We start from the raw sequence: 18,746 nt of genomic DNA on the forward strand, positions 1-18,746 counted from the left end.
ATCCAATACTTTATTGGCCTATTTGTCTCTAAATTCAATTTGTGTGTAACATTATGTACTCGGTACTAGTTTTCGTCTCTGCCTGCGCTTTGCTGCATGTGTCTGGCCCACAGCAGTTTATTTCTTACTGCCAGTGTTACTCACTGGGTTCTGTAGGGCATAACCAGTGCCCAGACTAGGGTGTCTTATGAAACATTTTTCAAGAGGAGAAGAACTGTGCTTTGATGGGAGGGGGAGAAATTTTGTGTAAGCCACTGAATGCAGAATGATTTAAGCAACTGGAATTAAACATACAAATGTTCAGCAGTGGTATAGTTGTGACAAATTTATCTAAAAATGATTTACATGAATAGCTGTATTAAAAATTAATGACTACAGCAAATCGTTAAGGACTCAAAGAGGCACTAATTGTGTTTTTTTAATGTGAAAGCCGTATCTTTTGTGCAGGACAATAAAGCTTGTCATCTTAATTTTATATAAATTGAACTCCTTAAAAATAAGCCATTTGTATTTGCAAATATCATTGTACAAAGACACAGAGGTAACATGGAATAACTTATTAAATGCCAAAATGAGACAGAACTGGAGATCTGCCTAGCTGGAGATGAGCCCAGTGGAGTGGCAGCATGACACTGATTCCCCAGAGCAAAGGCTGAGCAGAAATTGCCCTGCACCCAGCCCTGGTTTCCCATGGAAAAATACAGGTGCACAGGTGGGAAGAATGCTGAGGGCACCTTTGCACATCCCTCGGCCTGGACAACAGCTGGAAGAGGCCGCTGCAGATCTCAGTGGGGTAGAGATCACCTGAGAATTTGGGAATAAACACAGCCATAAATCCTAGCTTGTGATGTACGCACATCTTTGTATTGATGCCAATGTGGTTCCAGCATGTCCAACTATTTTTCTTTTTAAACCATTGCAAAACTAGATAGCTTTTTAGAAACTTAAAGCGTTATTTGTATCTTGTTTGATGTAACAATCTCTGGAGCAAAGACATGGTGAATTTGTATGCAAATTGTAAAATATTTTCTGAATTTCCTTAATAACTACAGTGCTAGCCACCTAAAATTCAGTATAGCCTAGCTAACTCCTCTCAACTCATCCTTTTTTTTTTTTTTTAATCTCCTATTCAAAAAAAGAGGGAAAATTGTATTATCTTAAACTGCCACAAAATGCTAACTGCTGGCAAGTGCCTGCCACTGTGATTACTACGCTTAACTAATTTAATTACAGCAATGGCAAATAAAAAGCAGGCATACCCCGTAAATCACATCTAGCAGCAGAAGCCATATCAATACCTAAACACCAGCCATTCAGATGCCTGCTATTAACCCAGCCCTCCACCAACCCACCAGGCCTGCTCCAGCTTCTTGGCAGGTAAGAGCTGCTGGCTTAAAGCACCGTGTTAATGCAGCTCCTCCGTGGTGTCCACAAGACCTCCCCACTTGGAAAGCTGTCCCAGTTTTGGCATGCTGAGCTCTCTGTCAGTGCAACCCTGTTAGCACGATCTTCCCTCTTGCCCTCTGATGCTCAGTTCAGCATTGCAAACTTCAGGAAGCCAAGACTGAAGATACCTGAACATAAGAAACTGCTATGTTCAGTGAGGTGTTCACTCGAGCCCCCTACTAAAGCCACAAACAGGTTTGACCTGAGGCTTTCAGGAGAAAGGGGAAGATTCAAGATGAGTCTTGGCTTCAGTTTCAGTATCCATAAAACAGCACCTACCAGCTGCTTGCAATAAGCCTGGTCACTGTTCTCAAGACATTGCTGAGGAGCATGAAGACCCTTCCCCTGCAGCCACAGCTGCAACCCACTGTGTTACAGCTTGCCACAGTGTCAAAACCACAGAACTACCAGAGACAATTGAAAGACAAAATCAGAATATTCTGAATTACTGAGGTGACCCCAGTGCTGGCAATGATAAAACACCACAGAATTCTCCTCCAAAATAATACACCTCTATGCAGAGCTCTGGCATACGCTGGGCTGTACCAGTTACTCTAGCAAGGTCCCCAAAACCACATTGGCTATGCAAAACCTGTCAATGGCTTAGTATTATGGGTTAGAATTAGATGGTCTTTCATGTCCCTTCCGACCCAAACCATTCTGTGATTCCACAATTCTAAGTATCCTTTGCTGAAATCAGGCCTTATGAACTATATCACCAAATTAGCTCCTGGTGCCCAGCACATCATTACAGATGCAGCAAGGGAAATTAAAAGCTGGAAACAAATGTGCAATATATGCTGTTTGTTTCCTATTTACCTGCTAATCAGTTTGGTTTGGATGCTCAAGCTCCCCTTTCTCTTTCCCTTAGATGAAAGTAATGTTGCCAGCCTGCTCCAGACCCTCATAACAGGCCACTACCGTGTTCCCTTTGGGATCACAGGTGGATGAGGCATCCTAATCCATCACAGATCAGCCAAAAGTGAAACAGAGAAAGCGGGAGTGCTCTGAAATTCACATCTTTTCAGGCGGTCCAGCATCTCCTTCTGCCACAGCAGAAAAGGCATTTCTCACTCAAGGAGCCATCTCTAGTCTTTTCAAAATCAGGGCTTCCAGAAACAGTATACACCAGCCTGCTCCAAGACTCTTCACCATGGCAAACATCATTTTTAAGATGACTTCAAAACAGCCATGCTGAGTTAGAGAAAGGATCCATCTAGCCCTAAGTCCTGACTCCAGCTCTGGCAATATGGAAATGTGTATGGAAGAATAAGACCAAGGAAGTACACATGGTATTTGCCACAGCACTGTCCTGCTGTCAGCTGAGGGGAATTCCTGTGTTTGAAGTGCCTGCTTATGTTTAGCAACCATTACTGGATTTACAAGTAGTCATCCAAGCCAGTTTTCCTCTGCAATTGTTCATGGCAGTATTTGTAAGCTGATGATTTAACCACAGCACGCACACACTCACCGGGGCTGTTACTTGCATGCTGATCCTTACTAGAGGAAGCCTACCACAAGGATGAGAGCGACTTTGTCCTCTACTTGTGATACAACACAAGGATCTGCCTCACTACACCCAGAGGCACAAAAGACACGATAAAACAGGATTGCTTCTACCTTGTCATCTACACAAATCATGTATAAGGCTACTCAGTATGTAGGACATAGCATGTCCTCAGTTTCTCTCTGATGGGTTATATCCAAGGGCTTTGCACTTCAAACTGAGCTCAGTTTCTCCCCTGTTCAAGCTCGGAGCAGGAAATATCCTCTTTGAAGAAGCTCCAGTTTCCAGTTCTCCTTTCTCCACACTGACCCTGATTCTGTGCTGTTGATGTTCTCTGCCACTGCATCATTTATTCACTTTTGTCTAATTCACAGGGGAGACACACCGTCTGCTTCCAATACATCAATGCAGTTACCTCTCAGCAATCAATGCTTTTTTTCCTGTTTCTCAGTCTGACTCTCTCCTTTCTCTTCAGTCAGTATTAGCTTTATTTCTTGTATTTTTTCCTGCACTACGGTTTGTGATTGTTTTCCTCCTTACAAAGGTCAGTTGCTGCCCATGCTCCTTGGGGGACTACCTCCAGAGTTGAATCCCAACTCTCACACGTGATTCACTCTCCAGCTAGGAAATCTTGAATGCCTCTCTATATGCACGTCAGAGGTCCTAACTTCGCATCTGGATCAATTTTACTCATTCTGATAGACCTTGTTAGCCCACTGGGTCACGTGTGTTGTTTGTATTTTTAATTCTCCAGAAATCTCTGACTTTTACCTGCTTTATGCTCTGTAAGAATTGTGACATTTAATTATTAATAGCTCTAGATTTTATAACTTCCTAATTCTGAGCATTTTGGGGCTAGGTTCCAGCACCAGCTGAGATAATATTTAAGTTGCCTGTTCATTTAGGTGCGTCCTGCAGCATAATTGATCGTCTACTCCTCTCAAAATGAAATCTGCAATTGGCAAAGTGTCCAATGCCTTCACTGTAGATGAGTTCCTGGATGAATGTGCCTGAGCTACTGTGAAACACCCTACCTCCTTTCCTTCCAAGTGTGTAAAAGGAAATGGTGGACTGTCATCAGTGGAGGTTCAGCTGACAATGCATTTTATGAAACACAGACGTCAACCTTGCATCAATTTTCCACTCAAGAAAATCACTACTTCTTGTAGAACAAGATTTGTATTTGTACAAATAAGCAAAGACATAGCCTAAAAAAAAAAATAAAAAAATGTATACTTTTACCAAGGACAGCTTTGAGAGTTCAGAAGCTATTTTAAAACTAACTGGATCTTTCCCAGACAATTCAACAGAAACATGTTCCAGTTGGTCATGACAGTGACTTTTTCTTCATGGACAGTTAGAACTGTTCTTGTTGAGTATAGCTTTATCTGCTGAAACTAAAACTTTGCCAGAGTGAAAACTATGGTGTAAAAAAAAATCCAACACAGCCTATTTTATACTTGATTGTCCTCAGAGATAACTTACTATTTAACATTGCCAGCAGCCTGTTATTCTAGTGAAGATAAAGTGATGAGAATATCACTGAAAGAAAAAGTAAGTCTGCACCAAAGATTCAGCATCACCCTCTGATATCCTGAGCAAAAGTCCTGCAGTACTTTTTTTTTTTTTTTTTTCCAGATTCTTATGGTACTACAACAGAAATTATGAAGGATTTGTTCACATTTCTAAAAGGCAGATCAAATGCTGTCATCCCACCTGACTATAGAGATTTATTTCCTAGATTATTTCCTTGGAAGTTTTTCTTGGATTACTTCCAAAATATTTCTTACTAAAAACTTATCTACATGTAGCCATACATTTGTCTAAAGAGACAAATTATTTCAATAAAAAATCAAAAGTTCCAGCTTCAGTCAGGACATAAAATCATTTTGCATTTGACCTGTCAATTGCTTTTTCCAAATATGTTTGAACAGCTTTGAGATTAAGGAAAATCTGCCTTCTCAAAGTGATATTAATTATTCACAGTATTTTCTACAAGAAGGAAAGCCAACTATGTACTTAAAATATAATCCTTCTATTACTAGTTTTCACGTATAAATATTTAACATTATTCTACAGCAGAAATGGAAGAAACAGTATTTTGCAGGTCTTCCTTACTAACTGCTAGGAGCAATAAATTCTAGTTCAGCATGGTTTCTTAGCATAACTGTAATTAGCTGTATCAATGTTCACCCTACTTCCGAGGATGTGCTTTTCCACACTATTTTTAGGCAAGCTTAAATAAAACCTTTTTGTCATTTATCACTTAAACCTCTGTCTCCAGGATCTTTACGGTATATAAAAATTGCACAATTAAGGAAAAAGACATGAGCAATATACCATGGTTAAAATGAGTTGCATTTTTATGATATGAAATCAAAAGACTGATCCACATCTCAGCCTCTGATCAAGTGCTATTTTTCTTTCCAAGCCTCTCTCCCCTGAATTGTCTTGTCATTGTTTCTCTTTTAATACACCCTCCTCTTTTACAGGCTTTGTTTTATCCCTCCTGTGTACAATTTTTCAAGCATCCCACCTCATTTAGTGACCCAAACCCTGACAACTGCCTCTACATATTGGCAGCACAATAAGTGCCCTGGTACTAAATAATGTCATGAACTACATCAGCCTCATTCACAGATGAAGGAACTCCCTCAGGTTACTCGGAGCATGGCACAAGAGACATAAAAACAGGGCCCTTAGACAGCAATGAGCAAGAGTTGGTATTAAATATATAAACACACACAGAGAAACCGATCACAAAGAAAAGGAAGAGCAGACACTTGCAAACAGCTGACCTGCTATCCTTTATCATCCACTACTCATATAAGCCTTCAACTTCCAGGTTTTCAAGCAAAATCTGTCACTTACAGATAAAAATCAAGAGAGAAACAAGAGAAGCCAGCAGTTAATCAACACTGTCCCTGTTAAACCGCAAGAATACCTACTTTTGTTTAAAACAAGGAAAACACTAGCTCAGTTTAGGGTCCCTTCCTTTTTGGTAACTACAATCTTACACTTGAATTGAAAATTAACATCCTCTCCTTCCCTCAGGATAATGAAATGGGCAGAAGAAACCAATATAAAAGTCAGTGTGACCCCTACACATTTAGTACCTATTTATTGCTGGTATTTCCTTGAAGTACAGGGGAAAACAGGGCAAGTTTGGGTCTCACTGTGCGGGAAGAATCGCACACTTCTCCACAACATGACTACATGGCATTGCTGAGATAAATAAGATGATTTTCTTCATAATTAGGAAATGTTGGTCCACTGTACCCCAATAAGTGATTTCAACCATCTATACCGAACAGGTTTTCCACCCATCAAAACCATGTCTAAAGATCACCAAAGAAAGATCACTGACAGAAAGAATAAGAACATGCAGAGTATTTATCAGTTTCTTTTCACAACAACTCAGATTTCATGAACAATTACCAACTATTAGTGAAGGCAGAAGGTGAAAGCAAATGGATCTAAAACTCCTACCAAGAGCTTAAATCCCTCTCTACAATGGCAATGTGAATAATTTGTCAAGTACAAGCTCTGCGTACTTTATTAACGTCCGTGAAAATTTCAACTTGGAAAACTACTCATTTAATGGCTTCTATTCACCTGAGCTCTTCAAGAAGTGGCATTCATTTGATTAATACTTCTTAACAGTCTAACTGGAATGGGTATTGTATCTAAATAACAGATTAAGCTAACTAGCACTGAGCATTGCAGATGCTTGGTGCTAGAGCAATACATTCCAGCCAGGTTTCCAGATTTTCTCCAGCAGGCACTTCGTAACTGCTTCTCAGTTCATTTCAGTTTAATAAAACACACGTTTGTGCTTGATGCCATCCACTACTATCATCTTCTGTCTTGTACCGTGTTCTATTTTACCTGTCTGTGACATCAGGGAGAATTCTGTCATGGATTTTAACTGGAGCAGAGTAGAAACATAAAATTATAATTTCTCTCCTATTTTCCTTGGACTGTCCTTTTCTGTCCTCTGACCTCCTTGTCTGAGTGAAATCAGCACATTCCCCCTCTTCACCTCTGAATATCCCTTGCCTGTACGTCTGCTCCATTTTATTCACTCATCCCCTTGACTGACACGCATGAGGATCTATGCCAAATAAATAGAAATGCATCTTCAAAAAACAGGTAGAATTTCACGTTCTGTTAACATTTTGTATGATTAACTCATAACGTACTTTTACACTTGTTCTTTATGTCTCATTTACTTTCATCCACAAAATGTTCTTTTATCTAAATAACTTCGCTGTTCAGTTTTCTTTATCTACTCCAATATCTTTGTGCAGTATTGCATCCTCAGCACTTCTAAAGTTCATGGATTTGACACAGTTTTCTGATTCCTACATTTGATTATGCCAGAGCTTCAGTTTCAGGTTTGCAGCCAGAAGCAATAACTGACAAAATGCCTGGAGGGAAAAAAAGGATACTAACAGAAAAAAGGATACTAACAGAAGTATTACCTCTGCCTTCCAAACTCTGTTCAACTGTGGTCTGAGATCACCCTAACAGCAATACTACCATTATTTCTTTCATTTGGGCATCTGCGTTTTCCCCTTCATTGAATCACACAGACATCTGGTGACATTTAGCTATTTCATATAGAGTAGAAATCTGGTGTACCTTGACAGTTCAATACAGAAGATGGAGGAAAAGAAATTCATAAAAGCAAATTTTCCAAATCCTTCTTTGAATGTGTTATTTCCAACATACAATGCTGCCTTATTACTTGCTTTGTAATTTCCTTATTCATATGGAAATAGCTCTTTAAAGTAAACAAAGGCATTGTACATGCTAGATGACATTTTTGGCTTCATTTATGAAGTCTGAACTGAGTTTTCACACTCAATGAAGTAGTAGTAAAGAATCATGACTTTTCAACATGCCTTCTAGCTACCAATGCATATCTTAAATCTCCTTGCAGCATAATTCTTCTCTAAATCTTCCAAAAAGTTCAGAATTGCTCTTTTTTTTTTTTCTTAAAAAAAAAAAAAAAAAATTGTCACCTGCTTTCCAGCAGGTGACATGTCACACTACCCACCAAACAGCAGCATCCATGGCACAGCAGAGGGCACAAGGCCAAGTGGCACTAAGACTCCTCCACGTGTCTGCAGATGTCAGGGGACTAGCAAACATGCTCAGCCCTCGCACCGTCCCAGGGTAGCGTGCAACTTGCCATTCCTCACCAGCCCCACTTGGGGGGTCTGACCCTACCTGTTGTGGCCTCGAAGACCACCTGCCTGCAGAAGAAGCTAGGAAGAATGGGCATACAGCGGATATATGCACTGTAACAAACCCTTACCTAGTGCGTTTCTTAGAATCATGGAATCACTGAGGTTGGAAAAGACCTCTGAGATCATCTAGTCCAACTTTTAACCTAGCACTGCCAAGTCCACCATTAAACCATGTCACTAAGCACCACAGATACATGTTTCTTGAGAGGCCTCCAGGTATGGTGACTCAGCCACTTCCCTGGGCAGCCTGTTCCAATACTTCACAACCCTTTTAGTGAAGAAATTTTTCCTAATACCCAACCTAAGGTGCAACGTAAGGCCATTTCAGTAAAAATTCCCAGCTGTTTACTTGGATTGCTGGATGCATTTCTAGGAAAGACTAATATGGATATTCTGGGGCCAAAAACACGCCTAAGAAAAGCATTGTATAAAAAAAAAAATAACTACTTCACAACATTAGCAAGTTTTCTCTGCAGAAGCTTCTCACCAATAATCAATCAATTTTTTCACCAATAATCAATGCATTTTCCACATTTCTGCAACCTCTGAGTTTAACTGGGGAGGACTGCTATGAAAGAGAAAAAAAAAACAACAAACAGTGGACAACTTTAATAAGCTCTGATATTCTCTGTTCCATTCCTGGTGCTCTAAATACATCATGAGGTCAACATAAAACTCTTTGCAGGTCATATATTTGTGCCCTGTCATGCATCAGCTAGAATCAGCCACTTGAAAGCTATTCCACTAACACTTAAAGTGAAAAAAGATGCAGGAGGCCTGCTGAGCTAATAAAATACAGGTAGAAGAAACAAGCTGACTTGGAAAGTCCTGGCAGCCCAGGCTGCCTCTAGCACAAAAGACTGCATCACAAAGTATTTTAAAGAAAACAAATATATTTTATTCTAAGTTATTTTTCTGCCTGATGCTAATTACATTCCATATATTACATTTCCTTGAATTTTATTTCATTTTTTTAAACTACAGATAATCTGTTTTACCCACAAATTGTGTCAGAGTGCACCGATATGAAACTGCTTCCCTAACCTGAAACAGAAACCTCGTTTTACTTTTCAAAGCATAAACATACTGCTGACAAAGAAGTCAGAAGAAGTTAAGGTTAACGCTAGTGTTCAAACATAAAAGAATCATCTGAACATTAACTTATATAATGATAGCTACAAATCTTCAGATGACGACCACATAAATTCAACAGAAATAACTCCAAGTTCAAAATCAGTCCTGCACCAATAATCACAGGAATACAGTGCTAATGTGTGTTAATCATACACAGGAAAATGGAAACCATCTGACTCATGTTCATTGTCAAATACTGATTTTATTTAAAAAAAAAAAAAAGAAAAGAAAAGAAAAAATACCCTTTCTGTGCTGACTGTATTTAAGAAGTAATCAAAGGGAATTTACTGTCAGTGTCCAGTTCAAGCAGTTTTAGAATAAACACGTTCCATAACCTCCTCTAGAAAACCAAAACCTTAAAGTATTTTTCTTCTGGAAGTGAGTGCTGTGTAAAAACTGCAGCCTTACCTTAACTTTAAGCACAGAAGAAAACATTTTAGCATCTTCAGAGACACCTCCAATGTACATTTTTTTGGTAAAGACAGGCGCGTGGTCATTTTCATCCTTCACTTCAATGAATACCCTGGCTGTATTACCTAAAGCAGGGAAAGAAAAGCATGCATAGAACATTTGGCAGTCAATTATCAAGTTTATACATTTACAGTCCAAATGGATCATGTGGAACAAGTGCACAGAAAACACTGTAAGAATATATAAGAAATAATAGCATACCTGGTATTAGAAGTATGAACTTGAAGGAAATCAATCATGCTTTTTTTGCTCTACCCTTTATTGTTTTTTCATTTGCTATTTTTTTCTGATTCTTGACTTAACTTGAGCTGAAATGTTATCCTTTATAGCAAATTATGCCCATCACCTGCACACCCACACTTTGCTATTAGGGCTATATGAATTTGCACGCATCACAAATTGGACTGGCCCAACAGAACACAAGAAATATTAAAGGTTCAATACATCTTCAAGGAAAAAAAAAAAACAAAAACAAACCAACAACCCTAATAATCTCTGTTTCATTAAACAGTTACTGATCCACCACATTCAACAATAAAGACATTTTTCCTTCTGTAAGGAGTAATGCAAAAATTAAGGACCTGCTGCAAAGAAGATTCAACTGTGCAGTGATCTATACCAAGATCTCTTTGTCTCTTTCAGAGCACAGTATAATCCAGAAAGATTGCTGGAAATGACGATGTCCAGTTCATTAAGAGCACGTTTTCAAATGATAAATTACCTCATTTCAGAGTTGATTTTCCCAACTTGTTTCAGTGCCAGTATAATTTAAATGCTGCACAGGTGCTATGCTGATCAGTTAGCTTTAAAACGCAGTCTTATTTAGAAAGAGTTGAGTGGCTATATATACATTGGGGGGCAGGGGAGGACAAAAAATTTATACACAGACTATTTGTTAGGATGATGAAGTCACCAAAAATACTGCATCTGATGGGAAACTAATGAGTAATTCATAAAAGCAATGGAAATCTGAGAAAACTATTTAAAATGTCATCCAATGTATTACTACAAAGAGAAAAGAGAAAGGAGGAAGAAAAAGGAAACGACATTTCCTCAGAGGAATAATCAGTTTTTCACCTTCCACACTGATCTGTACAGGTAGGTTAAAAAACTTGTAGGTACTGTTACTCAAAGCTTCAAGGAAAAATGACTGCATACCAAACTCATGAAACAAAGCCACAATCCAACATTTAAATATCTGAACAGCTGTAACGTGGACATAATGATCTATTTGTAATCATATCTACTTCGCTTATGTTCATTTTGAAAGAACACTTCTAACTTTGACTATATTATTTACTACAGTGAAGAAAAATGTCACCCTAAGAGCTATTGTAAGATTCCGTGGAAGTCCAATCTCTCTCTTGTTAAACCAGATCCTTAATGTTTCTGGCTGCAATACCAAGTTACAGTTAGAAGCTGCAGCCCCGTGGAGAAAAATGAGATTCCCGGGTAGGCTTTTTCACTGCAGCTACACCCTTTAGGGAAGAAGGCAATTTAAGCAGGATTACAGGCAATGCGTGCAAGTGACCTTGCCCTGCAGAGCTAATAAACAGTTATATCAACGGTTGGCACCGGTTTACTGCTGTAGGGAAGAGCCTAATTGCATCACGTCCAGCGCCGGTACGAGTAGGCATTTGCTAACCTGCACTAGTTCTCTGTAATGCAAATTAAACGTCTTTTGCTTAGTGCTCACAATGGACATAATTTCAAGCCAGTTTTGGTGAGGTGGCTTTGCCTCGTGCAAAGTTTGCTTTGCAATTTGCTCAAAAACATTTGTTTAATTTGCTGGTAGTCCTCTGAGCTGCCAAAATGCTGATTTGTTCAGTGATGGTTGAATGCTTTGAAAATGAGAAAGTTATTACATTAAGCACAAAGTAAATTAAATACCCTGCTTATTTCCAAACCAGCATTAGCATCATTAATGTTAAATTAAACATATACCTCCATTTTATCTTACTGCATTTCATACACAGCTTGTATTTCACTCGGTGAAGCAGATGTAGGGGAACGCAGAGCCTGTGAACTCCACGCTACCTCATGGTTTTATCCCATTCCAGCTGGCTGCTTGCTGCAGCAAATGACCAGCAGCCACTTGCAGAGGTTGCCTTATTCCCACATCAAATAAGCCTAGAAGCAACACGCATTAAAATCCCTCATCAGAAAAAGTGCCATGCCTGTGAAGGGCATGCCAGACCCTTTGCAGCAGGGATTTCCCCAGCTGCTCTGCTTGACTCAGTCAGATATCGCCTGCACAGGGGGTTCTGCTCCTACGTCTGTGGTGCCCTGCCCGAGTGAGAAGGGCACCAGCAGCGCATGTTTCCAGAGTCTGGGCACAGCACTAGACTCTTCTTTTCCCTCATGCTTGTATTTAGTGCTTGTACTGAACAATGCGTGCACAGGGCATGGTCTCTCTCTTCTGGTACATGAAGGGTGGCAGCAGCACCTGCTATATAATGTGCACCGTTATTGATACTCTCGCAGGAAGGCCAGCCAACACCAAATGACACCCATCTTTTCGCTCACCTTTCAGAGGGAAAGCTTTGTATCCCCATGCGTGCCAATCCTTGCTGCTCTGCTATTCTAGATCTGGAACCCAGCTCTCCTTAATTATTTTTCTGGATTCTGAGAGTTGAAACCCAAACTTGCTTCTCCATGTTAATTCTTGCAAGTTGGCACTCCTTGTGATTGCCTCATGCAATCAAACTGTAATTATGCCAGCCAGGTGACAGAAGGAAGCATTTCACCCTGGACAAAGCATCACAAGACTGCCATGGTGGCCAAAGGACAAAGAGAGAAGAAATTGGAGTGCTACAGCTGCCTTCCTTCAGCTGTAAAGAAAATGCTTCTCTACACACTAAATATGCAGTCAGTATTTGATAAGCAAACAGCTTCTTTAGTTTTACTGTGCATTTTCATCACTAAGACATATTTATTATCTGTGTTTTTTTTTTCATATCAATACCTTCAACAGTCACAAAGGTTGGCCAGTCTGCCATACAATACTCTGCAATGGAAGTTCCTGCACCATCATCTCCTGCAAGGTCTCCCATTTGTCCCAAGGTGTCCCATTTGTCTCCTCTCTTCTAGACCCTAGTGAGATGAGTCGCAGTGTGCAAAGTACATAGATCTGCAGCTGCTTTTAAGCCATCTTCAGCTTGTAGGTACCTAACACGTTGCATGCAGCGCTCCAGGTAATCAATCTCTCCCAGGACTAGAAGATGAAGCTTTTGGATTCTTTCAGCGTCTGCGATTTGCTTAAGGAAAGTAAAAATACCCAGAGAGCTCATCTAAAGGGAACCTGACGGTCCTCTGAAAGAGATAAAGCTAGTACATCAGGAATGACTAACACAAATGAAAACAACAAAAACTCTAGGGAGATGGTCAGAACTACTGTGTACTAACATTTCTATAAGCTTTTCCCAAACACATCTGTAGAAAACTCATTCCTACTATCACTGCTTACCTAAGTAGTGTTAATAACATGCCTGGATCCATGTGAACCTGCAGTTTCTGGCCAGATTACAGAAATCAAGTTGAACTAAAGCAATGCTATTTGAACATTGGGACAGATGAAGGCTGTAGTTAAACTGTGATTTGAGTGCTACCAGATTTGTTTTACATCATGCTTTCACCAGTGCTTACACTTGTCTTCCACGATATGCCAAAACGGCCATTGATACAGCTGCTCTTCATACATCGCTAATTTTAACAGAGAACATCTGCATCTTGCTTAAGCAGTGGCTGCTGGTTCTGCAGGCAGGAACAGCGGATTCTTCTCTTTTAGAAGTTCATTTTAATCAAACTGAGAATGAGAATGCGATTGGACAGGGCTCTATAATACTTTGCTTTACTACCATCTTACAAGTCTGTCAAGCCGACTCTGTGCTTTGGCAGGTGAAATGAGCTGAACTGCAGCTGTGCTCAATCTCACCTTACTAAATTTGGCAGAACCAAATAGAAATCAGCACCAATTTTTGTTTTCAATGGGATTTTCATCTAAATTAGCATGTGCCCATTAAGCCTGGAGAAACTCTCACGCTGTAGTCGATCAAGAACAGTACAAAGAGATCAACGAGGCTCTGATGAGACATACACAGTGACATATTTGGAATAGCACTGATCCAAGGGCTGATTTAAATAAATGTATTTTTTTTTCTCCTGAATAATCAATTGAAAGGGAGCTCACATTTTATGCATTTTCTCTATAATACATTTCTTTGTGGCTCAGAGATAATTGAAGTCCATCTCAGTGGCTTTCAGGGAAACTACCCCCAGAGGTGTGTGGCAGAGAAGGCAGATTTGCAGCCCTTCAGGCTCTGCAACATATTTTGCCCATCTGTCACAACTCCTACATTTGCAGATAAGCATGGCAGCCAACTTGTAAAACACCACCAGCATGAACTTTACAACACATTTGAAAATAAAAATGCAAGACTATTTGAAAAGACAATAAATAATACAGGGATACAGAATTCATTTTCATAAATTTAACTTAGAAAAACTATCATTCCCAGTTATTGCAGAGCAGTTGCAGAATTGCGGTTACAAAACTAGATTTGTTTCTTTTCTGCTTATGATTCCCTAAGGTTTCTTTTGTGATTAGAACACCAAAAACATGACAGGAGAAAGAACTGCTCTCCATTTACTCTCCAACACCCATGGCAAAGCACTGCCTCCCAGCCAGGATTACAGGACCAGTTTGACAACAGAAATGACCCCCCCACCCCAGGGCAGCACCACTGCATACCTGTGGGGAATCAGCATGCACCACTTCCTGCTTGGGGCTGGGCCCAAGGCACAAGGATTGTTCTAAATGCATGAATAAAACACGTAAATATTAAAACGAAAGGTACGTTTTTCTCTTAAAAAATCTTTTAATGCCAAAATAAAACCCATCTTTACCAGGATGGCAGGTTCACTCCTGTAATACTCAGCATACCTGGGTGACGTGAAAGCTATGTGGAAGAGCATTTCTCCCCCCCCAGCTGGTCTAACACTCTTGAGGAATTTTACCTCTTCACTTCCTTGTTTCTACTCCTAAGTTGATGTTTAATAATAATTCATGCTACTCTTGAATTCTGTAGCGAGGAGGAATATCTTGTTCCAGTTCTCCCTTATACCTACAGCAGACTGCATGCAGACACAAAGGGGGCACTCGCAATTCCTGAAAAGGACGTGTGCTTATCAAGACAGTGCAAGCACGACTGTAGAAATGACAAATCTTGTTTGCTATGGTTTTCACTTCTTGTTAATTCCCCCTAAAATATGGTAAAACCATCACATGGTTCTGTAATTATTATTGCATCTCTAGGAATCTTTGAGGCTTATTTGCTGCTTGTCCTCACCCTATTAACTGGGACCAATCAAGTCAAAGGAGTACAGGCAGAAATAAAAAGGGGATGCGGGAGAGATTACAGTGACACGACAAAGGTTGCCAGAAGTTTCCAAATGAAGATGCAGGTGACAAGATCAAGGATGCAGGGTAGAGCTCCACCACATGTTCAAGTCCATGACACGAGAAACCCCTGTTTTTGCTGCCATCATGAGAACACTGCTTACTGGGGAGGCACAAGTTTTAGAGACAACCAAAGCAGGAAAAGATAAAATCTACAGAAGAGCACCCTGCAGCCAAAACTACTCCCTTCTGGTCCGCCTCTCAACATTGGGTTAAGCAAGAAGCAGTTGTTGACATGGGTAACTTGTAACTAAGACAAGTGTCCCAGGCAGCACTGTGCCAGCTGGTAACACCTTCACCTCTGAAGACCAATTTTGAAACAATCTGTTCTCATCCAGGTCTGTTTGCAGGCACACACTGGAACAGCCTGGAGGTACTTCGTTGTGCAGCCACGGAGGACAGGTGAAGCTGTGCACAGACGGCAGCAGTAACTCAAGATAAGAGAGCAAATGACACGTGCAGACTTGGGGAATGAAAAGAAGCACTTTTTTCAGATACTGGCAACTGGGCAGCGGGAAACATAAGGTTGCATCCTCTGTTTCTGTTCTCTGAAGGATTTGCCAGGCCCTTTTGTCCATGGTGTTCAAAAGCAAGTGTATTCTGGCTCTGTTGCATGGCTCTTCAGTCCAGATCAAAGTGGGAAACCCTGTCACCTCCCATCATGGTACACATTTTATTTGTCTGGCACAGACACCAGATGCTCACAAATTCTTTGATTCTTAAAACTGGGACTAGGACTATTTCAGTGATAAAACCTCCTCCTTGTCTTTACAGGTCTCCACTGCTTCTCCTTACTGTGTTTGGGCAGCACTTCTTCACTCATCACCCTGGCTTCCCCTGTCCCACCTCCACCTGCCCTTCTTCCTTATCACAGTTATTGTTCTGACCCCTTTCCTCCTGGGTATCAAACTTCAGGACAATGAGATGCTGATGAAAACCTTGCCAACAGCTGGCTGCTCAAATGAGAAAAAATATGGTGTTTTGCCTGCTCTTGTTCAAGAAGTACTTTTGGTTTAGTAAATGATTAACTGCACTGATACATTCCCTTCAGCTCACTCCTTCTGGGAGGAAGGAGCTGCTCGCTCCGTGATTGATCACAAAGCAGCACCTTCAAATTGCAGAACACGTCCCGCCACACACAGCCCTGTGATGTTCCCTTTATGTAACTGTTTTTCTGTTTCTCATCTTATCCAGTGAGGGGGAACCAAAAGCTTCAAGTTGGAAGCTAATGATCACTATCCTCATTTGTCCTACAGTATGCCACTAGCCTATGGTTTATTGTGATAGCCAATCTAAGCAGCAAAGAGCAGAGACAAAAAAAAATAAAAATCCTGCTGCTAAATTCAACTGAAATAGAGAAATCCATTAATAGCTGAGGTCATTCAGGGTTCGGCATCATCAGATGCCAATTCCTCGGGCTAGAATTCCAACCTTTTAACTTCACTATCATCATCAGAACTGACATTTCTTCTATTCAAATGAAGTATAAATGCACTGTAATTTCACTTACAAAGTTTCAGTGAAAGTAACTCATTTTAGGAGTTCAATTTCACTGAATCTAAGAGTATGATTTTGCATGATTTAGCATCGTATTTTAAAAACCCAGTTTAAATCACCAATTTTATTTTCTCCTACTCCAAAGGACATCTCAATTTACTTTCTCTTCTCATTTATTTATTCAATTATTACTACTCTATCAGTTGGCACTATCACTGAAGGGCAAGCTTAGTTATGCTTAATGTGTATCATCCACTTTTCCATTGCAGAGATGATCACTCAAAATTCTTTTATACAGTAATGTAGTTAAAAACAACTTGGTAACAAGCCTCTGAGTTTTGTAAAATTTGGCACTGTTTTGTAGCTGAGCATCAGTACTGGCTCCAGAAGGGCTCACCACTGCAGCTCCAGAGGAGGTGGTGCATTATACTTCAATGTCACATAATTCTAGAGATGTGCATTCAAAGTGACCTATCTCCAGAGAGGTTCATCATTTCACTGTCACCGAAGTCCACGGTGGTGCATTAATTGCATCTCATCTACTTCTGCTCTAGTTCATCGGTTCTGTGCCCCAGAATTCTCAAGTAGTGTATAACCTGATTACCTCTTATCAGGAAAGGAAAAGGTGCTGAGAAAATGGAAAGGCATATATCATACAAATAGGAAGCAGGAATCAAACCATGAGGTCAAGGAGTCTCTATTACAAAGACCTAAGTGATTTAGTAAGCCAGACACTTGTGAAGTATTTTACAAACTGTATCAGATTCCTTAGCTATCCAGCACAGTGCATATTGGAAACTTAATACATGCTATACACCTGTGGATATCCACTCACACACAACATGCACAGGTCTTTGTTTAAACTGGAGTTTAACCACCAGTCATTATCAGGTGTCCCTGAACCAAATAACCCAGCCAGCACCTTTTCCAAACTGCTGTAGAGCTGGGAGAGCTGCTATAATGCAGACTCCGCATGGGAGGAGGGACACAGAGGCCAGCTCTTCCCTGACCAGCAGGACTGCTGCTTACAGGGGTAGTATTGGAAAGTCTGACAAAGGTATTTTAATGGCAATCCCCTGTACAATCTCTCAGGTTAGAGTCTATTACCACAATTTTATGGCATATTCGCAAATATTTATTAACCTCTGTAACTTCAAGAACTTTTACAATCTGCAAGGAAGTTTTCATTGGGTACCAATTTCAGTATTGCAAAGACTAATTACAGTAGCACATTTATATTGTTTGAAGAAAAAGAATTGCGCCCTATTTTAAATTTTATCCTTAAAAATCTGAATTATGATCTCTAATCCGTACACTGTACTCCTATGAACATCCACCAGGCACAGAAGTAAGCTGCGCATGGCTTTCCTAATAATCTATTACTGTATTCATTACTAAAATAATTACAAGACTAATTACAGAATAGGACATCAGAATCAGTTAAGCGTGGCCTTTCCTTTGCAACTCACTGTTAACTCTGCGGATTGCCACCCGTGGCGTGGGAAACACCGTTTGTCATGGGACCACTTTGCCACCTCTGACAGCGATGGGGTGGTACTGTGGCCCTCTTCCTACCAAACCTGCTGACACAGGTCACTCCTGCCTGCAGTGAGGGATGAGATGGTACAGCAGCATCCCTTGGGCAGATGTTTATAATTGAAAGAAGCTGAAGTTTTCCCTTCGACTTCATATTTCCATGGATTGCTCAAGGTCAGGATGAGCCTTTATTTTTTTTTCTCCCCCCAGTGCTTTAGCAGATTTACTCTGTGATTAACGTGGGTGGAAGTGCAGAGGAGAAATAAGCTGCAGCCACTTGTAACAAATCTGACCCATAGCTCATATTAGAATAACTTTGACTGCAAAACTAATGACTTGAAATAAACTTACAGTCAATTTTGAATGAAAGGAGAAGGTAATATTTTCACAGCCTTTAAATAACGTTCAATTCCTCACTGCCCTAGAGAAGTTTTTCTGTTTG

The 18,746-nt window shown here is 40.2% G+C and overlaps 1 protein-coding gene across 17 annotated transcripts in view; it reads right to left on the reverse strand.

Moving 5' to 3' along the window:
- Positions 1-18,746, reverse strand: part of PCDH15 (protocadherin related 15) — an 805,380-nt gene that overhangs the window by 57,898 nt on the left and 728,736 nt on the right. For all 17 annotated transcript variants that reach the window (XM_072040299.1, XM_072040297.1, XM_072040296.1 and 14 more), the window contains one exon: positions 9,751-9,878. In XM_072040299.1, the coding sequence (XP_071896400.1) occupies positions 9,751-9,878 (128 nt within the window). The remainder of the gene's footprint in view (positions 1-9,750; positions 9,879-18,746) is intronic.

This window comes from Anas platyrhynchos, chromosome 6 (genome assembly GCF_047663525.1).
Source record: "Anas platyrhynchos isolate ZD024472 breed Pekin duck chromosome 6, IASCAAS_PekinDuck_T2T, whole genome shotgun sequence".
In the NCBI taxonomy this organism is placed as follows: Eukaryota; Metazoa; Chordata; class Aves; order Anseriformes; family Anatidae; genus Anas; species Anas platyrhynchos.